The following is a 22,326-nucleotide window of genomic DNA, read 5'->3' as shown; positions in this document are numbered from 1 at the left end:
ATGGGTGTAGCAATGCAATAAAAATGTTACTAATCAGAAATGCCTTTCTTTTAATATAGCAGTTTTATAGAACACACATTTAGATTCCATTTTAGTTATGTTCCTTTTAAGGAAGTCTCCAACACAATTGATCAAACAAAAGCAACTGTTTTGTTTAAGACAACAGGCTAGACTGACTCAATCCAACAAGTGTTACACATCAGCAATAAAACTCAGTGAATTGATGTGCATTGCAGCCCACAGACCATCTGCCTGTACATGCAGCTGTAGTGCTGCACGTATCAATCACTTATACCAGTGCTTCAGCTGATGGGGTAAACGCCAATGCTTGCTGCATTTATCCATTCCATGAATCCCCACCCAAAGGCACTCAGACATCTGGGCAGAGGAAATTGAAGCTGTCATTGTAATTTTGCATGTTCTTCACAATACCTTGGCTGCTTGCTTAATTTCAGGTAGAATCTCTCACTAGATACTGTACACTTGTCTAGGGACTGCAATTTGTTAGTAAAGTATCTTAAATCCCAAAGCCTGGTGCATCCATCAGGCCAAAGTTAGTATTGGTCAGAAAGCTGAAGCACTACATGAGTCTAGCTGTAAGATAAAGATGGAACACCAGGGACCTTAAAAAAAATTATTAACTTTGGTGTAATTAAGTGGTTACACTTAATTACTATGTTTAAACGTATGCTCAGAAATTAGAAAATATGACTGCCTCAACTTACGTAATTTAGCTGTTGTTTGCAGTTTCAGTGAAATAACCCCAAACCCTCACTTGTTTCTTATAACTTTAGCTCAAGCATGATTTAAAAAACTCAGCATTAAAAAAACCCAAACCCTTAAAAGCAAAAGGCTGTCTCCAGAGTGAGCAATTTCCATTAGAACACATTAATATTTGACAGACAATCTTGAACTTGAAGCATCTAACTTACAAACAAGATGCAAAAGTATTTAGATGTATCTTTGGAATTGACTCTTTTAAATTAAACTACACTAGTACTGGAAAAAAGTAATTATGATGTCAGTGTCACTTGCAACTCTGCAATTGAAGTGGTCTCTAGTTTTGTTACCATATCCAATCAGTCAAAAAGGAAACTGACATTCAGGGGCAGCTTTCTGTAATCTCCCCCAGTATATTTCTGGATTATAATTTCTTAATAAAAGATAAAACACTCTAAAGCCCGCAGCATTGAACAGCAATAACTGGCAGAAATAAACAGGCAATTTTCTTACTTAGATAAAAAAAGCCACTTCTGGTCTAGTTTTAAATATAGCCCGAAGATCCTTTTCTCATCATAAAGACAAGAAATTTGTAACTGAAGTGCAACTTATGTTTTATTTATTATTTAACTTCCTTTCATTATTGTGTACTGACTTGTCCACAGAATCCAGCACAGGCACTTTAATCCTCTGATGGCAACAGAAACTAAATTATTCATGCTTTAAAATTTTTGTCCACTGCATTTAAATCAATGCTACCAACAGTGATTCAAAATCAATGGCTGGAATTCCTATATAATCCAAGTATACAGCAAAAATTAAGGTTCATTCCAAAGTTAGGTTTGGTAATTTTTGCCACTACCTTCATTTTTTCCTATGCAGCTTCTACAAGTTTCTTCAATAAATATGTTCTTTGATACATGTTTAATATATATAGTTATATATATAACTATATGCAAATATATTTTTTCTTCATGTAAAGTTCACTTTCCACACAACTTTTCACGTAGTTGTTGTCCAGACACAAGTCAACTTCCACTCCTTTTTAATGGGGCCAACATTTCACGTGTGGTGTAGCCAGATATGAGTGGATGGCTATGACTAACAGTAAAAGGAAAGCCTTTCTGCAGCACCAGGGGTTAGCTAAGCATTTCATGGAAGTGTTTGCTATCAACTGAAAAAAAAGACAATGGATCTGCTTTTCTCTCTTTCCTTCTTACCCCCACCCTCTCCCCCCAATGAGTTGTTTTTGTCCAAACAGGTAACTGGCAATTGGGAGAAGGGGCTGGGGCACAGCTGAAGGTGCAGCAGCTGAAGGTGCAGCAGCCCCAGCCCCAGCCCTGCCTGGGACACAGGCTGTGCAGCACAGCTCCCTCATGGCACACCCTGCTCTCCTCACAAGGGCTTGGGGAGCCCAGTGGACATTTGCAAAATACTCTGCAGGCTCACTCTAACATTCCATATCAGCAGTCATTTCTTGTCTTTCCCTGCGTATCAGAGTTCAACTGCTGTTTTTCCAGTAAGCTGCATATGGAAATTTCTGGAAGGCATTTAAATGTTTTAACTAAACTACGCAGGAGAGAAGAGTTGAGGCCATAGACTTAGAGCTACCTTATCAGGTACAGAAATTGTTAATTTAAAATGGATTTAAGAAAATGCAAATGTTCTGGAATTTTGGAATGGATTTAAGAAAATGCAAATGTTCTGGAATCTAACAAACAAACAATTCACATGAATATCAGGATGCATTGTTTATGCCACTTTCTTTCTCTCCCTTGAAAGTAAAGAATCATTCCATCAGCTGCTAGCTGTTATTTATAACAAACAGCTGTATAACTACAAAGATCCTGCAATGAAAAAATTTAATAGTAATTAATGTTGCACAGAAGAGGAAAAAACTCAGTACTTGTCTAATACTGCCTAATGAGAAAGTTGACAGCCAATACTCTGGAAATATTTTGCTAATAACAACGGAAGTGACAAAAATTCCAGGACCCATGACTCCTTTAAAGCCACAATAATAATACGGAATGGTTTTATTTGCCTCTTGTTATAATGACATTTAAGAACACTATTTTCAAGGACTTAGTCATTTTTAAATGACTACCATTTGCCATCAATACAAATATCATATAGGCCTGGCAAAAACCAAGCACTGTGGCAATTATATGCAAAACAGCACTTCCAGATTTCATTAACAGTGGATTAGAAAGACCTTGAGCCAGGCAAGACTAAGGAAGCACTAAAACCAGCTCAATAACATCTACAGTTTCTTATCCAGAGTTCTCTTCTACAAAGTGTAGTGGATCAGACTTTGTTTCACTATTTTGTACAACAGGTATGACTGCAGGATGATTTCCTCAAAAACAAATGGAGCATGGTACACATCTACATTACTGTATTCCAAAGATGAGTCCAACATTAGCTCACAGACACAGAGCACTAGAACCTCTATAGCACTGTGTGCCATTTAAAGCCCCAGCATTCATACAGGGGTTTGTTCCACAAACTTATAATTTAGCTTACTTATCAGTGTAATACCAAGGCAAAATAAGATTCTCAATATGAACCCAGAAGAAATCACTATCAGCTGTTTCTCCTTAACAAATCTAAGTTTCTTATGTACACATTTCAAGGACAGGCTTTGTTTAAAGAGCTCCATTTATTCGAAGCCTGTTTCCTGCTAACCAGCTGACAGATCAAAGGTACTTCTCAGTTTGATCATTTATTCCCATTTCCCCCTCTTCTTTAACTTAGTAAAAGTTTAAAATTTAGTACATTTAAAATCTATTTTAAAATTGATCCTCTCATCTTTTTCAGTCTTCTTTTCCTTTTTATGTTCCACAAGGTGTTCCTGTGACACTTCAAATACTGGAATCTATGCCACTGAAATATCTGGATTACCTAGTTACAAGACATTAAGCACAGGTGTAAGTCTCAGATTAAAGAATGCCAAAATGTAAGCTTTTGAGAACCTGAACCTCTTAAGTACTTTGTAAAACACACAAACTTTGTGTGGACTATTGTGCACATAAAGTGGAACAATTTCATATCTAAAATATGCCTTTATATTAAAATCTGATACATTTTATGTATCAATTAAACACTGTTTTATATCTATCTCTATATATATCTATCTCCATTTTTGCCCTTCATTATTCTACATATGGATATTCCTATAAATTCATTACCTTAGTGATATGTAAGTTGGAAAAAAATTCAAAAAAGACAGAATAAAATATACTGACTTGCAGTAAGTTAAAACAGCTACAATGCAATATGCTTAGGTAAATAATGCCAATACTTGACTTTATAAAATGTACTCACCTGTGCTCAGTTACTAGGGAAACGATGACCATAAAATTGATCATAGCTTAGTTTCACAACTTTTTAACATTGTAACTTGATTACAGTCCAGTATACAGATCAAACACCTGTAATAATGCAGCTGAGTAAAGAGACATGCTAGGAATAGCCTTGCTTACACTGTGTCCAAATGTTTTTTATTCAGAAGTTAAACAGAGCAACCTCAACACTCTTCTACTTGCCTTTCCCAGTTTGAAAAGAAATGCCAGTGTGGTTTCGGACCTCTCAAACTGAGATTCTTAGAAATCCCTGAAAGCTAAGGATTCTTAAGCATGTTTTCCCAGAAATAACACAGCAGGTTTAAAAAACAAACAACCCAAAACCGAAAACCCCCAAACCCTTTTCCTGCTTGTTTAATTTCCTAGTCTACTATCGGCCTGATGATCTCCAGTAAATCACTTTTCTACCCTTAATCTCCATCTTACCAGCTCTACAGCAGAAAAGCACTGTTAACACTGATTTGTGAAAGTCCACTGAACTGAACACTGGCCTAAAACCAGCAGAATACGAAGTGAGATTTGGAATGAATATGAAGAGCCAGATAAATCTCAACTATTCCTTAACTTTTTAAAAACCCTAGTACCTCATCTCAGAAATACTGAGTTTTATGATGAATTAGATCTATTCAGTGTCTTAACATGTTTAGATGGACAGAGGGTGGATGAGAGTGCTAAATGTGCATTTCTGTGGAACACAGGGTGTGTGATATACATCAAAATGAAACATGCTCTAAAATGAAACAAGCCTCTAAACACCCAAGCATCTGCACCTTTAGCACCAACGCTGGTTTTGTACCTGTAGTATGCAATTACACAGATACACTTTGCAGTTTCTGCAATAAACCTCCATTAATTGGCTGGTTACTACCAGCCAATTAAAGCACACTTTTCCTGGTGGGGAGGAATGGAAAGAGATCATGTACTGCTGCAGACATGATTGTTCTAGATTCTTTTTATTGTGCAGGCAAAATTTTATGAAGATATGATTTTGTTTACTTACACAACATTCTGGTTAATTGGCTGGCTGCAGTCTTCTTATCCCCAGTATTTATTTTAATTATACACGTGTATAAAGAGCCACCTGCCCTGATGCTAAGTACACTGGCTTGGATTGCCTGTAAATGCTGAGAGCTTTATCATAGCCCACACTTATACATCATCTTTGGGTGATCTGCATTTCCTTCCTTCCTTCCTGCCTTCCCAAAAGAAGCTTTTCTGTTTTCATATATATGAGAGGAAAACATTTCAGAAAATGCTATACATTTTTGCCTGCTAACATCTCACTTCAGAACATAACTGCCAGACTGGATGAGTGCCACTGGGTGTCAGAATGGTTTTGTATCTCAAGAAGTAATGTGAGAAGTAATGAGAAGTACAAACTGCCTTTGCATTTGATTCCTGCAGTATCAGGACACAAAACCAGGTCCCCACCAGAGTACTGGCCACTATCAATTATCACATAAAAATAATTAGGCTCCTCTCTAAGTTAATCTTCTCCTATCACCTTCAAATTTTCATGTGTCTGTAATTTTTAGTTTATTCCTCACCACTGTGGAATATTATAGCACCACTAATGTTCTCCAATATAACATTATTGATATGAAAAATAAATTGCATCTATTTCCCCCAAATGACATAGACAGTTGGGTCCTTAGGTAGGGTGAAGCACATGATGTCACTCTGAATGCCCACACACAGAGCTGCTGGGAACATGCAGATTTCTATCTCTTGGAGGGATTTCCATGACACCTGGCAGGCAGCCATGGCCCTGCTGGGGGCACTGGGCAGCAGAGAGGGCAGGTGCAGAGCTGGCAGTTCTGAGCCTCCCTCCTCACCCCACGCAGCAGAGCCCAGGGCACTGCGGGTGCCGGGGCTCCGCTCCTGCTGAGGAAGCCAAGCGCCAGCACTGAGCAGAGAACTGATTATCCCGGGCTCAGAGAGATTGTGCTGGGCACACATGAAAGTTACACAGCACATCCAAGTGTCCCATTTAGAAGGCTGCCCATGAGAACACCAGCCTGCAGCTGTATGGGCTGTGATGAAATTCAGTGTCACTTCCTGCAGAACATCACTGCAGCAACAGTGGGGGTTTTTTGCTCCAGGACAAACACCTTCTTGGAAACTGTTAAGGTTTCTTCTATTTTCTCCCTTATGAAAGGGGAAGATATTTAATGAATTTTAAAGTTGGCACTGAATAATATCCCAATTAACAACACTGAAATCCCTCATGTGTATGTTTTCTAAATAATACTGGAACATGCCAGAAAGAAATAAGATAATACTGATCATGTCCACAATATGCTAAATAAGCAACTTCAAGTTTGCTTAGAAATTACTGATAACTAAGCAAGCTTAATAGAAATAACTGCTTAAAAGACTTAAGAACTGCTTAACAGAAAATCTATTTGAATTTACACTTATCAAATGACAGCCTAAAATTAAGAGAAAAAGGGAAGATGACATTTTTTAATGCATTAAGACAAAGTTGCTTCTCCTCTATTTCACACAATAATGTAACTCTACAGATAAACACAACACTATAACCACCTTCAAATGCTTTCATAAAAACTCTTTGGATTCTTGGTCCTGCAAACTCAGCTCTGTTTTGAAATGGAAAACAATTCTATTTCTAGGTTAATGATGAATGATTTTTCTCAGCTGAAACCTGGAACCAAACTTCCATCATGCTATATAAAATATCATCCAGCTGACTTGTATGGGGTTTCTGTAGGAAAGAGTCACTCTGCAAGTCTGATTCATATCCTACATGAATTTGTACATTAGATTAATACATTTCAAACATTCACACAGTTTTAGATTAGAGTAGTGATATCAGAAACATCTAAATTCCTCTTAAAATGATTTAGAAATGTCAGTGCTGAGCAATAGATGCGCTCTCGTGTGCAGAGGAGTAAAAACACATACTTGAACCCAAGATTCTCCAGTTTCTGAACTGTTATCTCCAAGAGAGTAAACCTCTAGAGTACATCTCCACATGACACATTTATCTAAAGTGGCTGCACACATATAATGACTGCTTTTGTTTAGTGATCATGGTCATTTTGAGTTTGTTTAAATACTGCAGCCCAATGCTTATAAACTAATCCCAGACCATTTTGAAATGCTTCAAAGCTTTTAGCGGGGAACCTCTTGCATAGGCTTTGCAGATGAAGCTGACCACAGTTCACTGGAACCAGCCAGCTCAGATAAGTAAGATGAAAGCAGACATTTCCTGAAAATATCTTGAAAGCTTTCCATTAGTCTGTGCCAGGGGTATACACTAAAAACAGAAAGTGCCCATGCTTGTATAGCAACCAATCCTCCCACTGCTTTCTCCATTCTTTCTTGAACTACTGTATTTATATCTATTTATCTGCTTCATTTGGTATCTTAACAAGTTTTTTGGCAGAAAAAGATGCAACTTCTGCATTCCAGTTTACAATAAATTATAAAGCAGCTATTACGAGAACAAAAAATTCTATTTAACATACTAAATGATGTAACAGGAAGAGACCAAAATCAACCAATGCTAAAATTACTACAGATTACAAATATGTAAAAAATTTGATGTACAGATAATTTTTAAGAGTCACCCACTCCACGACAGGCATGAATACCACTGTTTGAACATAAAGCTCTGGCTGTCAAAGTGTACTCTAACAAGGTCGATTCAGCATTGCTGAATGTGCCATACTCATAGGAGTGCCTCAGGCTAGATTTTCAATAAAGGCAGAGACTGGCTGTGTTCATATTTTATACAATAATTTGATTGAATAAAAACAACTGTTCCCTAGGAACATGAAATACTCCACTACTGAAATTGCCAACATTTTATACTTTGAGACATGTCACACTGTCCAGTTCCAGGCACTTTATTTCAATGAATGAGAAGCCCAGGTTTCTTTCAGTAGAATCAGAAGACTCAAGGGCACATAAGTACTTTCAGCAGCTTTTCAAAGACATGCAGACTATGAAGTATGCCTAGTATGTCTAATTTAAGCACCAAAACTAGGCATTACTGATATCCATCATGGTGTATCCTCCAAAGAGTTAATATGCACACTCAAACAAAGAGAGGAGAGCACGACCATACCATAACACACTGGAATTCAATACAGCCATAATGCTAACAGTTATTCTGTCCAGTACCTCGCCACAAAAAGGGTTGGGGCACTCTGAAAGTGCTCTGTGAAGTCAAGAACACCAAGTCCTCAGCACACACTAGCCATATATGTTTGAGAAGGAAGTGGTGAGCCACAACACTGATGCACAAAATAGGGTGCAAGCGAAGTCCAACAGTTGCTACTTGAAACAAAACAACTGTGCCCCCTTTAATACAAAACAGAAAATACCTGAAGTCTTAGATTTTTTTGAGGTATACCTTGAAACTCATGCTCACTCTGCCTTCTTGCAATCCCTGCACCCTGGGGCAGCTGTAGCATGGTGTGGCACCCACCTGGGAAGAGCAAGCATTACCCTCTACCAGGGTGCTGCTTATGCAGCTTTACTGGGTAGTGTTAGCAGTGAAATGGTTGTGGAAGCAACAGAAATATGATATGTCATACCTATGTCTGAAACCAGGACAAGACCTGTGAATAAATGTGAAAGTGTGGCTGAAGCTACCAAAGACCCCCTCTGACTCAGGTCCCACACAACTGTATGATCTAATTAACAGCAGATGTGCTAAAATGTGCATAATGTCTCAGTACAACTAAGGGAGAAGACTTAAATAGAGTGCAGTTCTTTTTCTGAAAATTATTAGTAATATATGACAAGTTCCTTGGCAGACTGTATGAAGTGAGAAAGGGCCTGAGTGAGAATCTGTGAGGGGCTGTCCCCATCCTCAGTACTCTTTCCCTGCACAGTCCTAGGCTTCCACTAAATTCTAGTTCTAGTCCACAGGCTTCCACTAAATTCTCAAGCTTGATTAGAATTTCCAAATAATTAAATGTTCTGCTTTAATCTTTCTGGAAATAATGTAAGATGCATCACCTTATTAGAGGAATCTTAACACTCATTCTATCCCAGCTACATTCTTCCACATTCTCTCCTAAGAGGCAGCCGAGAGAAGTTATTAAAAATCTCAGGATCATGACCTTGCAAGAACCTTACAATAAGCAGAAATCAGCAGCGGTTTTATTCATGATTTCACTAATATTATAAATAAAATTTACTCTTTTTAGTGATCAAATGTAATTAATTTCTTTAGGGATAGAACTTTAATAAGCAAAAGTAAAGAGAGACTTGGTTCTCTGCTTATACTGATTGCCACCAGGACTGCCTACTACTGGTATAACATTTTAAAGCAGCTGTAAAACAATCATTACTTATGTAAACATTTACAGCTCATCATATGCAGAGACCAGCTACATATTTTAACTTCTGATCAAAAAGAGACACCATTTCCTTGGCTGTACAGAAACTACTTGAAAAATTCATAAGATCTGTTTCACAAATTACCAATTCAACCATAAGAATATATAGTAAAAATGACAAAAGATTTGTTCTTATAGTTGATAAAAAATTTATGCCAAGGCATTCAAGTAAAGTTACTTTCTATGTTCTGATTTAATGAATCATTTGAGCGGTATCTGGCTGGGTGACACAGATGTAGGGCTCGCTGAAGCCTGCTCTAATGCCTGCTGGTACCATCTTCCTTGGGACAGCACAGCCAGAACAATGTGTCAGACTGAAGTAAGATCAAGGAAAGTGCGTGCAGGGCTGGGCGTGCCATGAGGCTGGCCCACAGTACTGCCTGACCTGTGAATGGCTCTGAGCAGCTCTCTGTCCCACAGGCTCCAGTGACCCAGGAAGCCCAAAAGCAGCAGCGCAGTCATGAACACACTCGGAAATAAAGATTTGTGCAATCTCGTATTTCAAGCTCAAGACATACAAAGATTGGTTGATGGTTTAACCCTAATGGAAGGCAGAGCCTGACACTGTGAAACCACCAGTGATTTCTTAAACATTTAACATTAGTTCACCTTTTAATACAAATTTGTGTGCCTTTAACACACTGCAAAGTTTGTGTCTTTAACTTCAGAAAAATACATGAATTTGCAAAATACAAATTAAGGAACTCACTTGATACATATGAGTACAGCTTTTACAGATCGTGCTTCTGTGTAGGAGTTTACTGAAAGACACTGTAATACAATCAGGCTTCCCATTAGGGAAATCATTGTAAAGAATTTAATTCTACAGTAAGTAAAACAAAGCTAAGGAGGACTGTAAGCACTGTGGTACTTAACCAACAAAGCTAATCCTCATAAAAATAAACTACTGGAATCTAGTATTCCTTGGGAGGAATTCTGCTGCTAAAAGAGATTTCCCTTCTAAAGGAAGTGTGGTAGAATACTTATACCTATTTAGAAGCACACATATCTTTATGGAAATAATTTGAGTTTAATTATAAAAGTGAAACCTTTTAAGAAATTAGAAGCAAAATGAGAAATGAAAAGCCTAAGAGTTATGCCAAATCCAAATAATACAATATACATGTAATTTTGTCCTAATGTCAGAGAGCAGAACAATGTATGTCAGCAGCAAATGGAAGAGGGTGAATTATACTCCTACCTCATCCTGCAAGGCCTCTTTAAAACCCCCTAAAGCTTAGCTCTTCTTTTTTCTTAATATAAATTTGTCTATTGATAGCATTTGATGCAACGGTGAGGATTCTGTTTTCTCAAGAAAATTTTGTTCATTTTTATGAAAGAAATATTTCTGTTGATTCCACAGTTAGTTCCGTGAAATCTTTCTTTTCTTTTACCTGAAAATTACATCTTGTTCCAATAGGCTAATAAGACAGTTGCACATAAGAATATTTGACATTTAAGGGTACTTACACAGATAACAACACAATAGCAATGAGAGTCCATTCAGGCATTTTGTGAATAATATTTCTGTTTGTTAACCTGAAAAATAATTTTTAAAAGGTCAGTACATTTAAAAATAAAAGTAAGCAGATTTTAACAGCTCAATTTTAAGCCTACCATGAATACACTGGGTTATAAAGAAGCAGTTACAGCTGTATCTGAGCTATTCACCAGCCCTTAAGTTTCTGTCATCCTCTAATGGAGAAATTGCAGAATTGTCAATGTCCTCTTTTTTATATGAAAGTGGGATGGGAAGACTGAACAGAAGCAATTGCTTTTAAATTGCTCACAAACAGTTCTGGCTGCTGTGAGGGCCCAGCTCTCACTCAAAGCCCTGGGAAATTCTCCAGATCTGACAAGAGTTTCTGAAAAGATGGACCTTCCTACACTTAGTTTCCCTCCTGTTGGCTTCAGATCCAGATTTGCTGTAAAAGCTGATGTGGACACAGACTGAATTTTATAAGGTGGCAGTGACAATTCTCTGATGAGTCTTGTTTTTAAAATGGAAATCCAGAATTCTAACTTATGCAATGGCAGCCAGAGCAAATATAAGAGCCATAGAAATATAAATGAGGTGTGAATAAAGAACCACATAGGTGTTCAAGTGCTGCTGCACTGGATACCAGCTGACTCCTTTGGCTGAACTGCCTAAAAAACTGGATGTGCTTTAAGTCAAGTACTAATCTGTGTTAAAACAATTCATCTGTGAATTGCTGTCTCAAATTAGGCACGACCCTTGGTATTCAAAACAAGCAATTTTTGTAGAAAAGTCACAGTCAAAAATGAAGCTGTGGCTAAGCAGGCACTCAAAAGAGCCAGCAGAATTATTTGTATTCAGAAATATGGAACCATCCAACAGATCAGCTGAGGGGCAAGTGCCTCCCTATGTTTGCTTCCTCCTTGCTTTCAGTTTCCCTTCCACGACCTTGTACAAATTCAGATCCAGAATGAAGATACCCTGTCACTCACAGCCACTCCTACAGGCACTGCTGAGGATGGTTCATTTCCAGCAAGCTCCTATCTGGCAAAAAATTCAAATCCAGGGTTTTCTTCCTCAGTAAGATTACTTAAAAAAAATTACTTTGGGCAAGCGTATAGTTAACCAAAAAACCAGAAAAAATACTAAAATTTGAGAAAGGAGAACTATTTGTAGCTGTCATTGTTAAAATTCAAATTCTAATAAGTAATTTCCTGAAATTATATTCAAAATGGCCCTTAAAATGTAGTTATCAGTAAGATCATTTATAGTATCGGTCTGCATTTCTCTATTTCAGAAAGATACTAAAAATTAATAAAATAAATCTGTAATGAGCAAAGCAATATTATCCCATTTTTATCCTCAAATCTTCAAGTCTTCAAACCAAAATACAATACTGAAGCAATAATTACTCAAGTAGTGTCTCAACAGTCTGAGTTTTGTTCAATTATGAAAGGAAAAACAGCATTTTGCTCTACATACAAAGGAATTGTCACCAGAACCAAGAGTTCTGGCAAATACTGATTGTATTTGTTATTAAAAGATTCATTTTAGCAATTATTATTTGAAATAGGTAATGGATTTAGCTGGCAACAAAATTTATACCTGGTAAACTGTTACATTTTTCTGGCTACAGAATAAGAGGCAAAACAAAGGCTGAACATCTTGACTCAACACTGATGAAAGTGATAAACACTACCAAGAAATGCCTGATGGAATCATCTTGACAGGCAATTCATATGTAACATTCCAGTTAATCTGTTATGATGAGACATAATGAAAGAGACAGCTCCAGGCCACCTGGGGAAACTCTGTCAAATAGAGAAAGCAGCTTTATTTCAATGCTTTACAAGGAGTTTTTATTGATTAGAGCACAGGAAGGTGTCATTCTTGTACACAAACTGAGAGATGCAGTTATTTGTGTCAATTAACTCCTATTCAATGTTAGTATTGATTGGCAAGGTCTGAACACTAGTCATTGCCATCAATATGCTATTTCTAAAGGAGGCAGTCAAAAGACACAGATAACCAGCAGGGCACAGCAGCACGGATCTGCTGATGTACTGCAGTCACTGCACTGCATCAACAGTCAGGCTTCTGCAACTGAGTAACCTCTCAGTACAGCACCTGTCCTAAAACACTTGTGCAGCTGGAAAAAATAACATTTCAGAGAGATCAGAGTAAAGCAAGCAACCTACAGGTGTGAAGCCTTAAATAATAAGGAGCAGTGGAAGGGCAGTCACTTTCAAACAAGCTCTGTGTCAACACCAAGGCCTCTGAAGAGCAAAGCTTTCTGAAAACAGGGAACTGCTGGGCCTCTGTAGAAATGGTTCATTAATTCTTTGTCTTGCCTCTAGCCAAAACTGTTACCTCAGAACAATCCATGAAAGAGGTCACTAGATTTCTGTCCTAAAAATAGAATGTGGAAATGTTGAAACTGTACAAAACTTTGTGTGATTTTAGTTTGGCAGTGAAATCTTTTCTGTTAAAGAGTTTGGCCAAATTCTCCCTCACCTACCTAGAGAAAGAAAACAATATGCAATTTCCCAAAATGGAATGTGCCCACTTTCTTGGCCTGTGCAGGGCAGGATACACAAGCTAGGAAAGCTGGAAGATCCCAAATAGCTGTGTGGGTTGCTCAGTTGCTGCTTTGTGGGTCTTGTGTTCCCTCCAGCAGGACACATCGTGGCCACCCAGCAGGACCACGCGGGTTCCACACTGTGAGGGAGCCTGACTGAGCACCTGGATCCAAGGGGCACAAACTTCCAGGATAAAGGACTGAAGAGTAAGATGCATAAAAACTCCATCTCAAATGACCTCCTGATAACTGACTAGTGCCCAGCCTGCAAAGCAAGGGAACTCAATAGGGGAACTGTAGGAATCCAGAGTAAATACAAACAGTAAACCCAGCATCTTTGCAAACACAGCAGCCTCTGCTTCCTCCATCCAGATTCCCAGGTAGGGGCATATACAGCTGCAGTTCAAGGATCTGTCCATTCTGTAAATCTGCAAACTGCCTTCATGGCATTAGGATGCAAAGCTGTGACTTTAGGGGATCTCAGCTACCTGTATTTTTTCCAAAACTTGCAGGAAGATGAATGACTTTAACTAATCCAGGGCAGCACAGGCAAATACTGAAGCATATATTGTTTTTCTTTAGGTTTCAACTAGACCAATTTAACCATAAAAGGGAGCTTTTCTACCTCCTGGAAAACAGCAACATATTTACATACTGTAATATCATTTAGTTTGATTACAGCCAGCAAAAATAAGTTACTATTCAGCCTTAGGCTTCTTTTGAGAAAAGTCTAATTACTTGAGAAAACATCACAAACATCCTGATACTCCCCTACTTCCACACAGAACTTCATCCGTGACCAAGTACCACTGATTAACTTGAAACTCAGAACTTAAAATTCCACTTAACAAGTGTAATAGGTAAAATAGGTATAAATAAGTGTATATACCAGAGAATATATATTCAGGATACATACTTAAAAGCTAAAAGACTGTCTTGGACACATGACAAAATCGAGTTGTAACAAGATGTTTTGAACACATCTCACATCTGATTCATTGGTAGAGTTCAATATCAATGATAAGCTCCATAATGGGAATTAAAATACTTGCAACCATAAAATACAGATGGAATCCTATTTTTAAAATGAAGTATTATGCCTTAAAAAAACCCAACCATACATTCAAAATCATTTATCCTCAATTTATATATAAGAAGCTAATTTTCTCTGGATCTTTTAACAAAGTGCCCTTACACACTCTGGAGAATTATTTGACATCTCAGTTTTCGTAACAAAAGCTTACAGGCACTGAGGGACTTTGTTTGGGAAGAGCTCTAACCATTCTAAAACGTCTCTTGAGATCTCTCTAGTGTGTTTCTTAGCAGTGGTGATTGAATAAATGCTGCCCAAAGGAGGCTGAACTGCAAGTGTTCCTTTAAAAACCAATGGAGCTGAAAATCGTTGTTGCTTAGTTCACCACATGCTCTTTTACCCTTCTTCAGCTAAGCTCTACTACAGCCAAGTGTTTTACCTATTCCCCTTCTTGCCAGGCTCTTCAGCCTGAACTATCTTCAGTACAAAAAGCAGGAAAGAGCACCAGCGTTTATCAGTGATCCTCCATTGTCATTAAGCATTTGAACCACAAAGTAACATTTGAATTTCTATACCTTGTAAATGCAAATACCATTTAAAATTCATCCCACATCTCCCTGCTAAAGCACTCAACCCAAAACTTAAGAGACTACTAATATTAAATAAACCTACACACCAAATTGGTGATTAAAGTCTATGCCTTCCTCTTAATATCCATGAGCTAGCTCTTGTGTTCCAACAATCAGTAATGCAAGACAGAAAAAGGGCCCAAAGGTTTTTATTTATTCTTCCCTATTTCCTGTATTTTTGTATTATTTTGCTATCAGCGACAACAAAACTCCATTTATTTTGAGATATATTATATGAAGGCTTTTAAAATTCTTGTACAGAGCCCACAAATGTCTTTAACCACCCCCCACCCAGATTCCTGAATTTCTAAGCAGCTGATCTGGAATCTTCACAGTAAGAGAACCCCAAGAAGTTGCTACCATAACCTTCAACTTACTTCCTAACAAAAATGATACAAAAAATAAACTCACAAAGTGTTATCTAAGAGATCAAAACAGATTAGAGGAGACCTTTAAATTATGATGAACTACTGTTGCATGAACCAGGAATTGGGTTAAAGACCAAGTAAATTTGATTTGGTTCTATTCTGTAAACCCACAAGTGTGTGTGCATATACATACATGTACATATAGGTGTTTTAGAAGTCTGTTTTGGTTTCAAGTCTCATTTGCTATAAACCACTGAAAACTTTATATTCATGCCCCATTGTCTCTGAAGAGCAAAAGTAATTTGAGAACCTCCAGGCCTTCTTAGATAATCAATCATTAAAAAGTAGTTTGAAAGACACCAAATGTAGTTTCTCTACTTTTATCAATCCACAAGCTAAAGTGACTATTAAGCATTTAAACTGCAAAGCAATAAAACTGTTTTAAGACACAAAGATCTTACTCAAATAATAGCTATCTATACACTATATGCAAAAACATGTTCACTGGTTTCAGTGGTGTTGTTAAGAGAAAAGGCGAGTCAGAACTTAAAAGACTGCAATCACAGAAACAAATTCAAATAGTATCAATGTCTTTATTTAAAGGAGATCATGCACAGATGAGATGCACATTTAGCAGAAAGGAAGAGGGAATCTTCCACAGTAAGAAATCTTGCAGAGAGACATCTGTGTTTTAGTGGCATCCTTCCAGACACGGGGTAAGTTGTAAGAAATTGGGTAGAGCTGGGTTTCTACTCACCAAAGCCCAGACTCCTTGTGGCAAATGCTACATGAATGAGTTTTGGAAAATATACATGTAAACCTCATACAGGCTGACGATGTGCAAGGGACGTCTCAAGAATGACAATGAACACACAGTTAGCAGCTGCTATTGCTCTTTTTCTGACCACACTTGAGGCTGAAGGACACAATCTAGGCCCAGGCTATGAGAGTTGTCTCCCAAAGAAAACCTAAGAATGTTCAGAGAAGTTACCATTCCGTTTTGCCTCCTTCTTTATCTCACTGTTTCCAAATACTGTCTTCAGTCCTACTGACTGACCTGTGGTGATGAAAAGTGCCCACTAGATCTTCTTCCCTTTGAAATCAGGAACAAGACAGATCCAACTGACTCTAGAAGTTACTGGTAAAAATTATTAATCAGATTTAAGCCATTTAGTCCAGCTGCAGGAAGCCAAGGCAAAAGAAAGGGACAGATCTCAGAAACTCACACTTAATAGGAGGTGACGAGGTAGCAGAACCTTTAAAAGACTCACCAGCATCCTCCAGAGACCACTGGCCTAGTTTTTAAAAATCTACAAATACTCCTGGTGACCTAGCCACTGTCAGGAGCAGGGAAAGGGCTGACTTGTTAGTCCACAGGGAATGTGACATTACCTACATGAACACGCAGCAAGAGAAGGGGAGATCTGCAATAGGGCCCTCCTCTCTGTGCCAAATCACAAATCATTCAACTGCATGTTTGATTCATCCATTTATAAAAATCTCTAAGTAAAGACCAATACTCACCGGAAAGTTTTGACAAGATTTTTTAGCTCTGTGTAAACATCACCTGAAGCAATCTGAAGAGGACCCAAAACTGCAGATAATCTAGAAGGCAAAAGACACCAGTCAATATACATTTTCCTCTCTTTCTCATTTCTTCTGAAGCAGGATTTCCACCAAAGCTTATCAAGGTTAGTAAAAAGGAAAAGAGATTGACTTCTGTGCAGCAGACCAGGCCTATCGTTTTCATTTCAGCTCTCCCTGTGCACTGGCTGGGCCAACACCTTCACAACCTTTTTAAAAATAAGCAGCTCTAGTTCTGTGTGAATGTGGAGATTTAAATATAATTCTACATACATCTACTTACTAGTTTCACCTTTCAGTTCTGAAAAAGTATTTTTACAATTATGAGGATTAGAACTACAGGTCTTATACATTTTTTGAAGGTTTATATTTACTTGGCTCAAAAATAACAATACAAAAGGAAGCTGCATATCTACATGGGGTATTCACACATAATATACCTGCTAACCTCAGACTCACACAGATGCAACAGAAATGTCAGTCCACTGTGAGCTTGGCAGATGAAATCTAGATGATAGTTACCAGAAAATTTCAAAAGAAAGAAATAGACAGGTTTCCTCCTTACTTATCTGTGCATAAAAAGGATAGACCGCACAAACTGCACATACTCTTTAACTAGTTGTCAGGATTCCCAAATGATGGAAATAACATCCTTGGTTTTTCACATTTAGGATTAAACTTTTGCCTCTATTTACTGTTAAATAGTTAAAATTCTCTTGTATTTGAATATCCAGTGATTTGCACTTATATGTACATAACACTTACTGCATCAGTATTCTGGAAGACTGCATATTTTACAAAAACTGAACACAGGGTTCTTATGATGCTGGGCATATTTATTGCTTTATCACAATGAAAATTATTTCTTGATTGTAACAGAACAACAGATCAACTCAGAAAATTTGAAAAAAATCGACATTTACAGACAAGACACTTGGGGGATGGTTTGATTCCATGGTTGTGGCCTATCCACACATGGTGCAGGTAGAGAAAAACAGAAAGGATTTTCCTTTTATTTTGGCAAGGATGGGGGGCTTGGTTGTGAGGTTTTAAGTTAAAAAAAAAGGCTTCTGCAAAGCCTAGTTTGGCTAGGTAACACAAACTACAATGACAGAAAAGTAAATACCACTACCAAAGCCAACAGAATGATGACCTTCAAACTCATTTATCTGCACTGCCTTGACAATATTTTCAAGGTTCTCCCAACTTTGACAGATTCATAATTCTAACAGCTACATCAGAAATGCCTTAATCTCTTTTGTGACTCCAAAGCCCTTTGATGCATATGAAGAAGGTCTGATGTTTGCAAAGCTTTAAGATCCAATTGTGAGGGCCTTTAGTGGTTGTAGCTGGGGGCAGACTGATACCAGCCATCCAAACACGCATTACAAACTCTCTCTCTGTATGACATATCTTAAACAAGGATTTGTTTACAAGTAACAGTATGCTTAATGTACAAGACAAATATTTGAACTCCTCTCAATCAATTTCAAGTTTTTCAGTCTAAATGTAAGCAGTTGGTAGCTACAGACTGTGCAAACTGGCACTTACAACTGGACTACAGCTGGCTGTTGCAGAAATAAGTAAGTCCTTTAGGGCAATAATGGGCTTAAGTTATGACTAGGGCCATCTGGAAAGAGCCAGGCCCATTCTTGGATGTGTTACTTAAAACAATGATGAACAAGCACCAACTTCAGACTGACATTCACCAAAGTAAAGGGTACTTACGCTTTTCTCAGTTTTTCAAGGACAATTCGCTTCCTAATCTGCATTTGTGCATTTGAATCAACAAGTGGGAAGGTGAGATCTTCCTGCTGATCATCCTGTATCAGACAAGAAATTTTAACAGCTATAACCCAGTGTTTAACTGAAGTCAGTACATCAAAAAAGTCACAGATAATCAATAAATATTTAAACATTAAATAACTTTTATCTCTGAAAAAAAACCAACCAAACTCCTTTTTAATGGGCAGACACTTGCATAATCTGATGCAACATAAGTATGCAGCTAATGGAATTTTCTCTTTCTCTATGAGAGATACTTATCCACTTATGACAGCAGAAACAAAGTACTAATTCTTTGAAGGTCTATTCAGGCTTCATAGAGCCTCCACACTGTTCCAGCAGACACTTACTCTGTCTTTGCTGGGATGCTCCCCTTCCTGTGCTTGTGTCGCTGCCTCCTCAGCCAAGACGTACCTTCCTTTATAGAACTCTTTTACCCGCAGTTCTAGGAGCTCTGTTTCTTCTTTTAGCTTTTCATAACTAGGCACAGGCTTAACTATTCCACTTGAGCCTGTGAAAGGTAAAGAGAAGTTCAAACTGTTTTCAGACTCCCCTACAGCAACAGTGCTGAGATCTTCAGGTGTATCTAAGTCATCCTCATCAAGTTCTTCAGTCTCCTGGCTGACAGATGCTATGCACTCTGATGAGCACAAAGAAGTATAGTTTGGGCCATAGAGAAATTTTAAAGTTTCCTCAGTTCTCCATTCCATAAGTGTTTGCCTAAGTACTTCTAGTAAACTGCCTTTGGAATTAACTGGATGCCTCAGTTCAGGGTTTTTATGTTCTGTTGACTTAGCTAATGTTCTTTTAAGATGTTCTGCTCCTCTTTTGCTCACACCTAGAAAAACTATCTGTGATCCATATGTATTTTCAGAGATTTCTGAAGCACTTGATTTCCCAGGAGCAGTATTGTCTGAAGGTGGTGCAGTTACTTCATTATGAACAGAGCAAGCAGGTCTTTCTTCCTGAGTGTCTAATTTACAATGAGAGAGTTGTTCAGTGGCTTCTGCCACATCTGCATCTTCAGTTTTAGGGCTGGCATGGACTTTCTGAGCAGGCTTCTTTTTGAGAATGCTTTTTCTGTGCAATTGCTGTGCAAAATTGGCTGAACTTGACTGACTTCCTGGTAGGACAGAGGAAATAAATTCTTGTTCAGTATCAGTACTGCTGTCACTGGCTGTGTCATGAGAACGAGATTCACATGGATCTGAAGATATCCTAGGATTTTCAATGTCAGATGCTTTAATTACTTCATCACGTAGTTTCACCTCTTCTCCAGACTGTCCACTACAAAAGAAAACACAAATCATCAGTGAAATAAGAAATGGCTATTATCTGCAATAGCTTCTATTCTCGTGTAAGAATGATAAACAAAGCATTTCCCCCCTTATAGCAGAAGTGTAACTTTTTGCTTTAAGAATCACGTGCTCTTCTAAAAGTCTTCTTGAACTCTAAGAGTTGTACTATTCTACAATCAAAATGACAAGCATAGAGACTATTTAGAGAAGTGAGTTCTCAGCTGATTATTGGTAGTTAGAAAAGAACAGTATAAACAAAATATTATTAAAGACAGAACAATGTCAGACTTAGCATAATGAATAACGCAATTTTTAAATGAAGACAGGCATGTTAACATATGTAGGAATATAGTACCCTTAAATCAGGGGGACAGCTGAGCTGTTTCAGCATATGTAAGTTTGCCACCTAATGGCAACGTGTTGCTAAAGAAAACAAACAGAAAGTGCTCAGTGCACAGCAAGGTACAGCGAGATGACAGAGTAGCGTGATTTCATTTTGGCTCATATAGACCTTGGAGATTAAGAAGTATGGAGGCTTTCATCACATATAATTGGCACAATTTTCTTTATAAAGAATAGATGGCATAAAATATTCAAAGTACAAACAGTGTATTTGTTTCATATTTCAACAGGCTCAATTAAGGCACACAATCCAAGAGCAGCTGTACACTAAATCATACAGATCAAATACGCTGGGTTAGAATCACAAAGGAAAAAAAAAGCTTTGCATAGGTTCTAGTAAGGTCTTTTTTATAACACAACAAATCAAAGATTCCCTTTGCATCTGCTATGATGCTAAATTTCTAGCTATAAGTGCATCTAACAACAAAAACAAAAATTGCTCAGTGTACCTCCGTCCCTCCTTCAGCAGCTCTATGTCGGGTGGTCTGCAAAAAGAAAACAGAATGAACATTTTTCTGCTAAATCTATTCTCTTGAAATACACATGAATACAAAACCAGTTGAGTTTGGAAGGGACATCTGAGGATCTTCTAGTCCAACACCCTCTGTTCAAAGCAGATCACCCTTTGGTCTCTTCTTCAAACAAGAGAACATGCCAAGATCCTCAAAGATCATAATGTTCCTACAGTAAGGACAATTCTGGGCTATTTATAGGAAAATGTTCCAATTAATGTAAAAATATGAATACTCATGAAATTTTTACTTATTTTAAATTTTTCTTCGTTACAAATTAGGCTGTCAAGTTATATATATTTTTTAAAGAAAATGGTTTTCAAAGGTTTCCAGAAACTAAAAATATGAATAAACAAATTCTTATGAGTTTCTTTCCAAAGCCCTACTTGCAATTAATCTACTTCTATCTACTTCTAATCTACTAGTTATGAGGCAGCCTATCAGTCCTATTCCTCTTATCCAATACCAAATGTTAAAAATCTAATGTATCCTGTGACTGAAATAAAACCTCTTAAACAGACACTAAATGCAAGTCAGTGTACTAACACCTTTCAGTATATAAAAGACCCTGCAGGAAAGCTGCACCACTCATATCAATAAACTGAATTTGGAAACTAAAGGTGATAACATAGAGTGATTTAAATTTTTAGCTCCATATAATTCTTCTTTGGAGTTTTAAGTGGAGGTTGTAGTCTTTTCTGTCAAAGGAATTTCAACTATTCTACCGTGTCAGTGTGTGTGTGGTTGTGCAAAGAGGTGTAGCTAGCCAAGAACTATCTGGGAGTTTGTTGGTTTGGTTTTTTGAAAAGATCACCTCCCCACCACCAACCCAGAATAAATAATTAACTTTGTCAGGCATAAAAGAACTATACATTTTTGATGTGAAGAATAAAGGGAGATTTTAGAAACACTTTTCTTGACAATAGCAAAACATTATCTAAAAAGCACAGGTAAATGTAAACATTTAATGAAGAGTCAAGTTTTACCTACTAGAACACCTCAGATCTGATGAGGCTGCTCGAAAGCTCTTCTCTCATTGACCATAAATTTCATATGACAGCTATAACTCTAGCTGGTTTCTTTGCTGAAACCCAGGGACTATGAGAAGTAGCATCTTGGAGAATGAAAGCTGAGTAAATTTACTGAACAGTCTCTATGCCAGTCTTTGTTGTTCAACAGTGACACCCACTGGCTCCACTG

At 37.7% G+C, this 22,326-nt stretch overlaps 1 protein-coding gene across 2 annotated transcripts in view; it reads right to left on the bottom strand.

Annotated features, from left to right (window-relative positions):
• Positions 1 to 22,326, bottom strand: part of RPAP2 (RNA polymerase II associated protein 2) — a 36,762-nt gene that overhangs the window by 8,822 nt on the left and 5,614 nt on the right. The window contains exons 7-11 of one of the 2 annotated variants that reach the window (XM_005482090.3): positions 21,064 to 21,099; positions 19,265 to 20,201; positions 18,858 to 18,952; positions 17,070 to 17,150; positions 10,931 to 10,999 (exon numbers count right to left, since the gene is read on the bottom strand). In XM_005482090.3, the coding sequence (XP_005482147.1) occupies positions 10,931 to 10,999; positions 17,070 to 17,150; positions 18,858 to 18,952; positions 19,265 to 20,201; positions 21,064 to 21,099 (1,218 nt within the window). The remainder of the gene's footprint in view (positions 1 to 10,930; positions 11,000 to 17,069; positions 17,151 to 18,857; positions 18,953 to 19,264; positions 20,202 to 21,063; positions 21,100 to 22,326) is intronic. The other variant, XM_026790565.2, reaches the window with a different exon arrangement.

Source organism: Zonotrichia albicollis, chromosome 8 (genome assembly GCF_047830755.1).
Source record: "Zonotrichia albicollis isolate bZonAlb1 chromosome 8, bZonAlb1.hap1, whole genome shotgun sequence".
Taxonomy (NCBI): Eukaryota; Metazoa; Chordata; class Aves; order Passeriformes; family Passerellidae; genus Zonotrichia; species Zonotrichia albicollis.
This window is presented reverse-complemented; position numbering and strand designations above follow the sequence as displayed.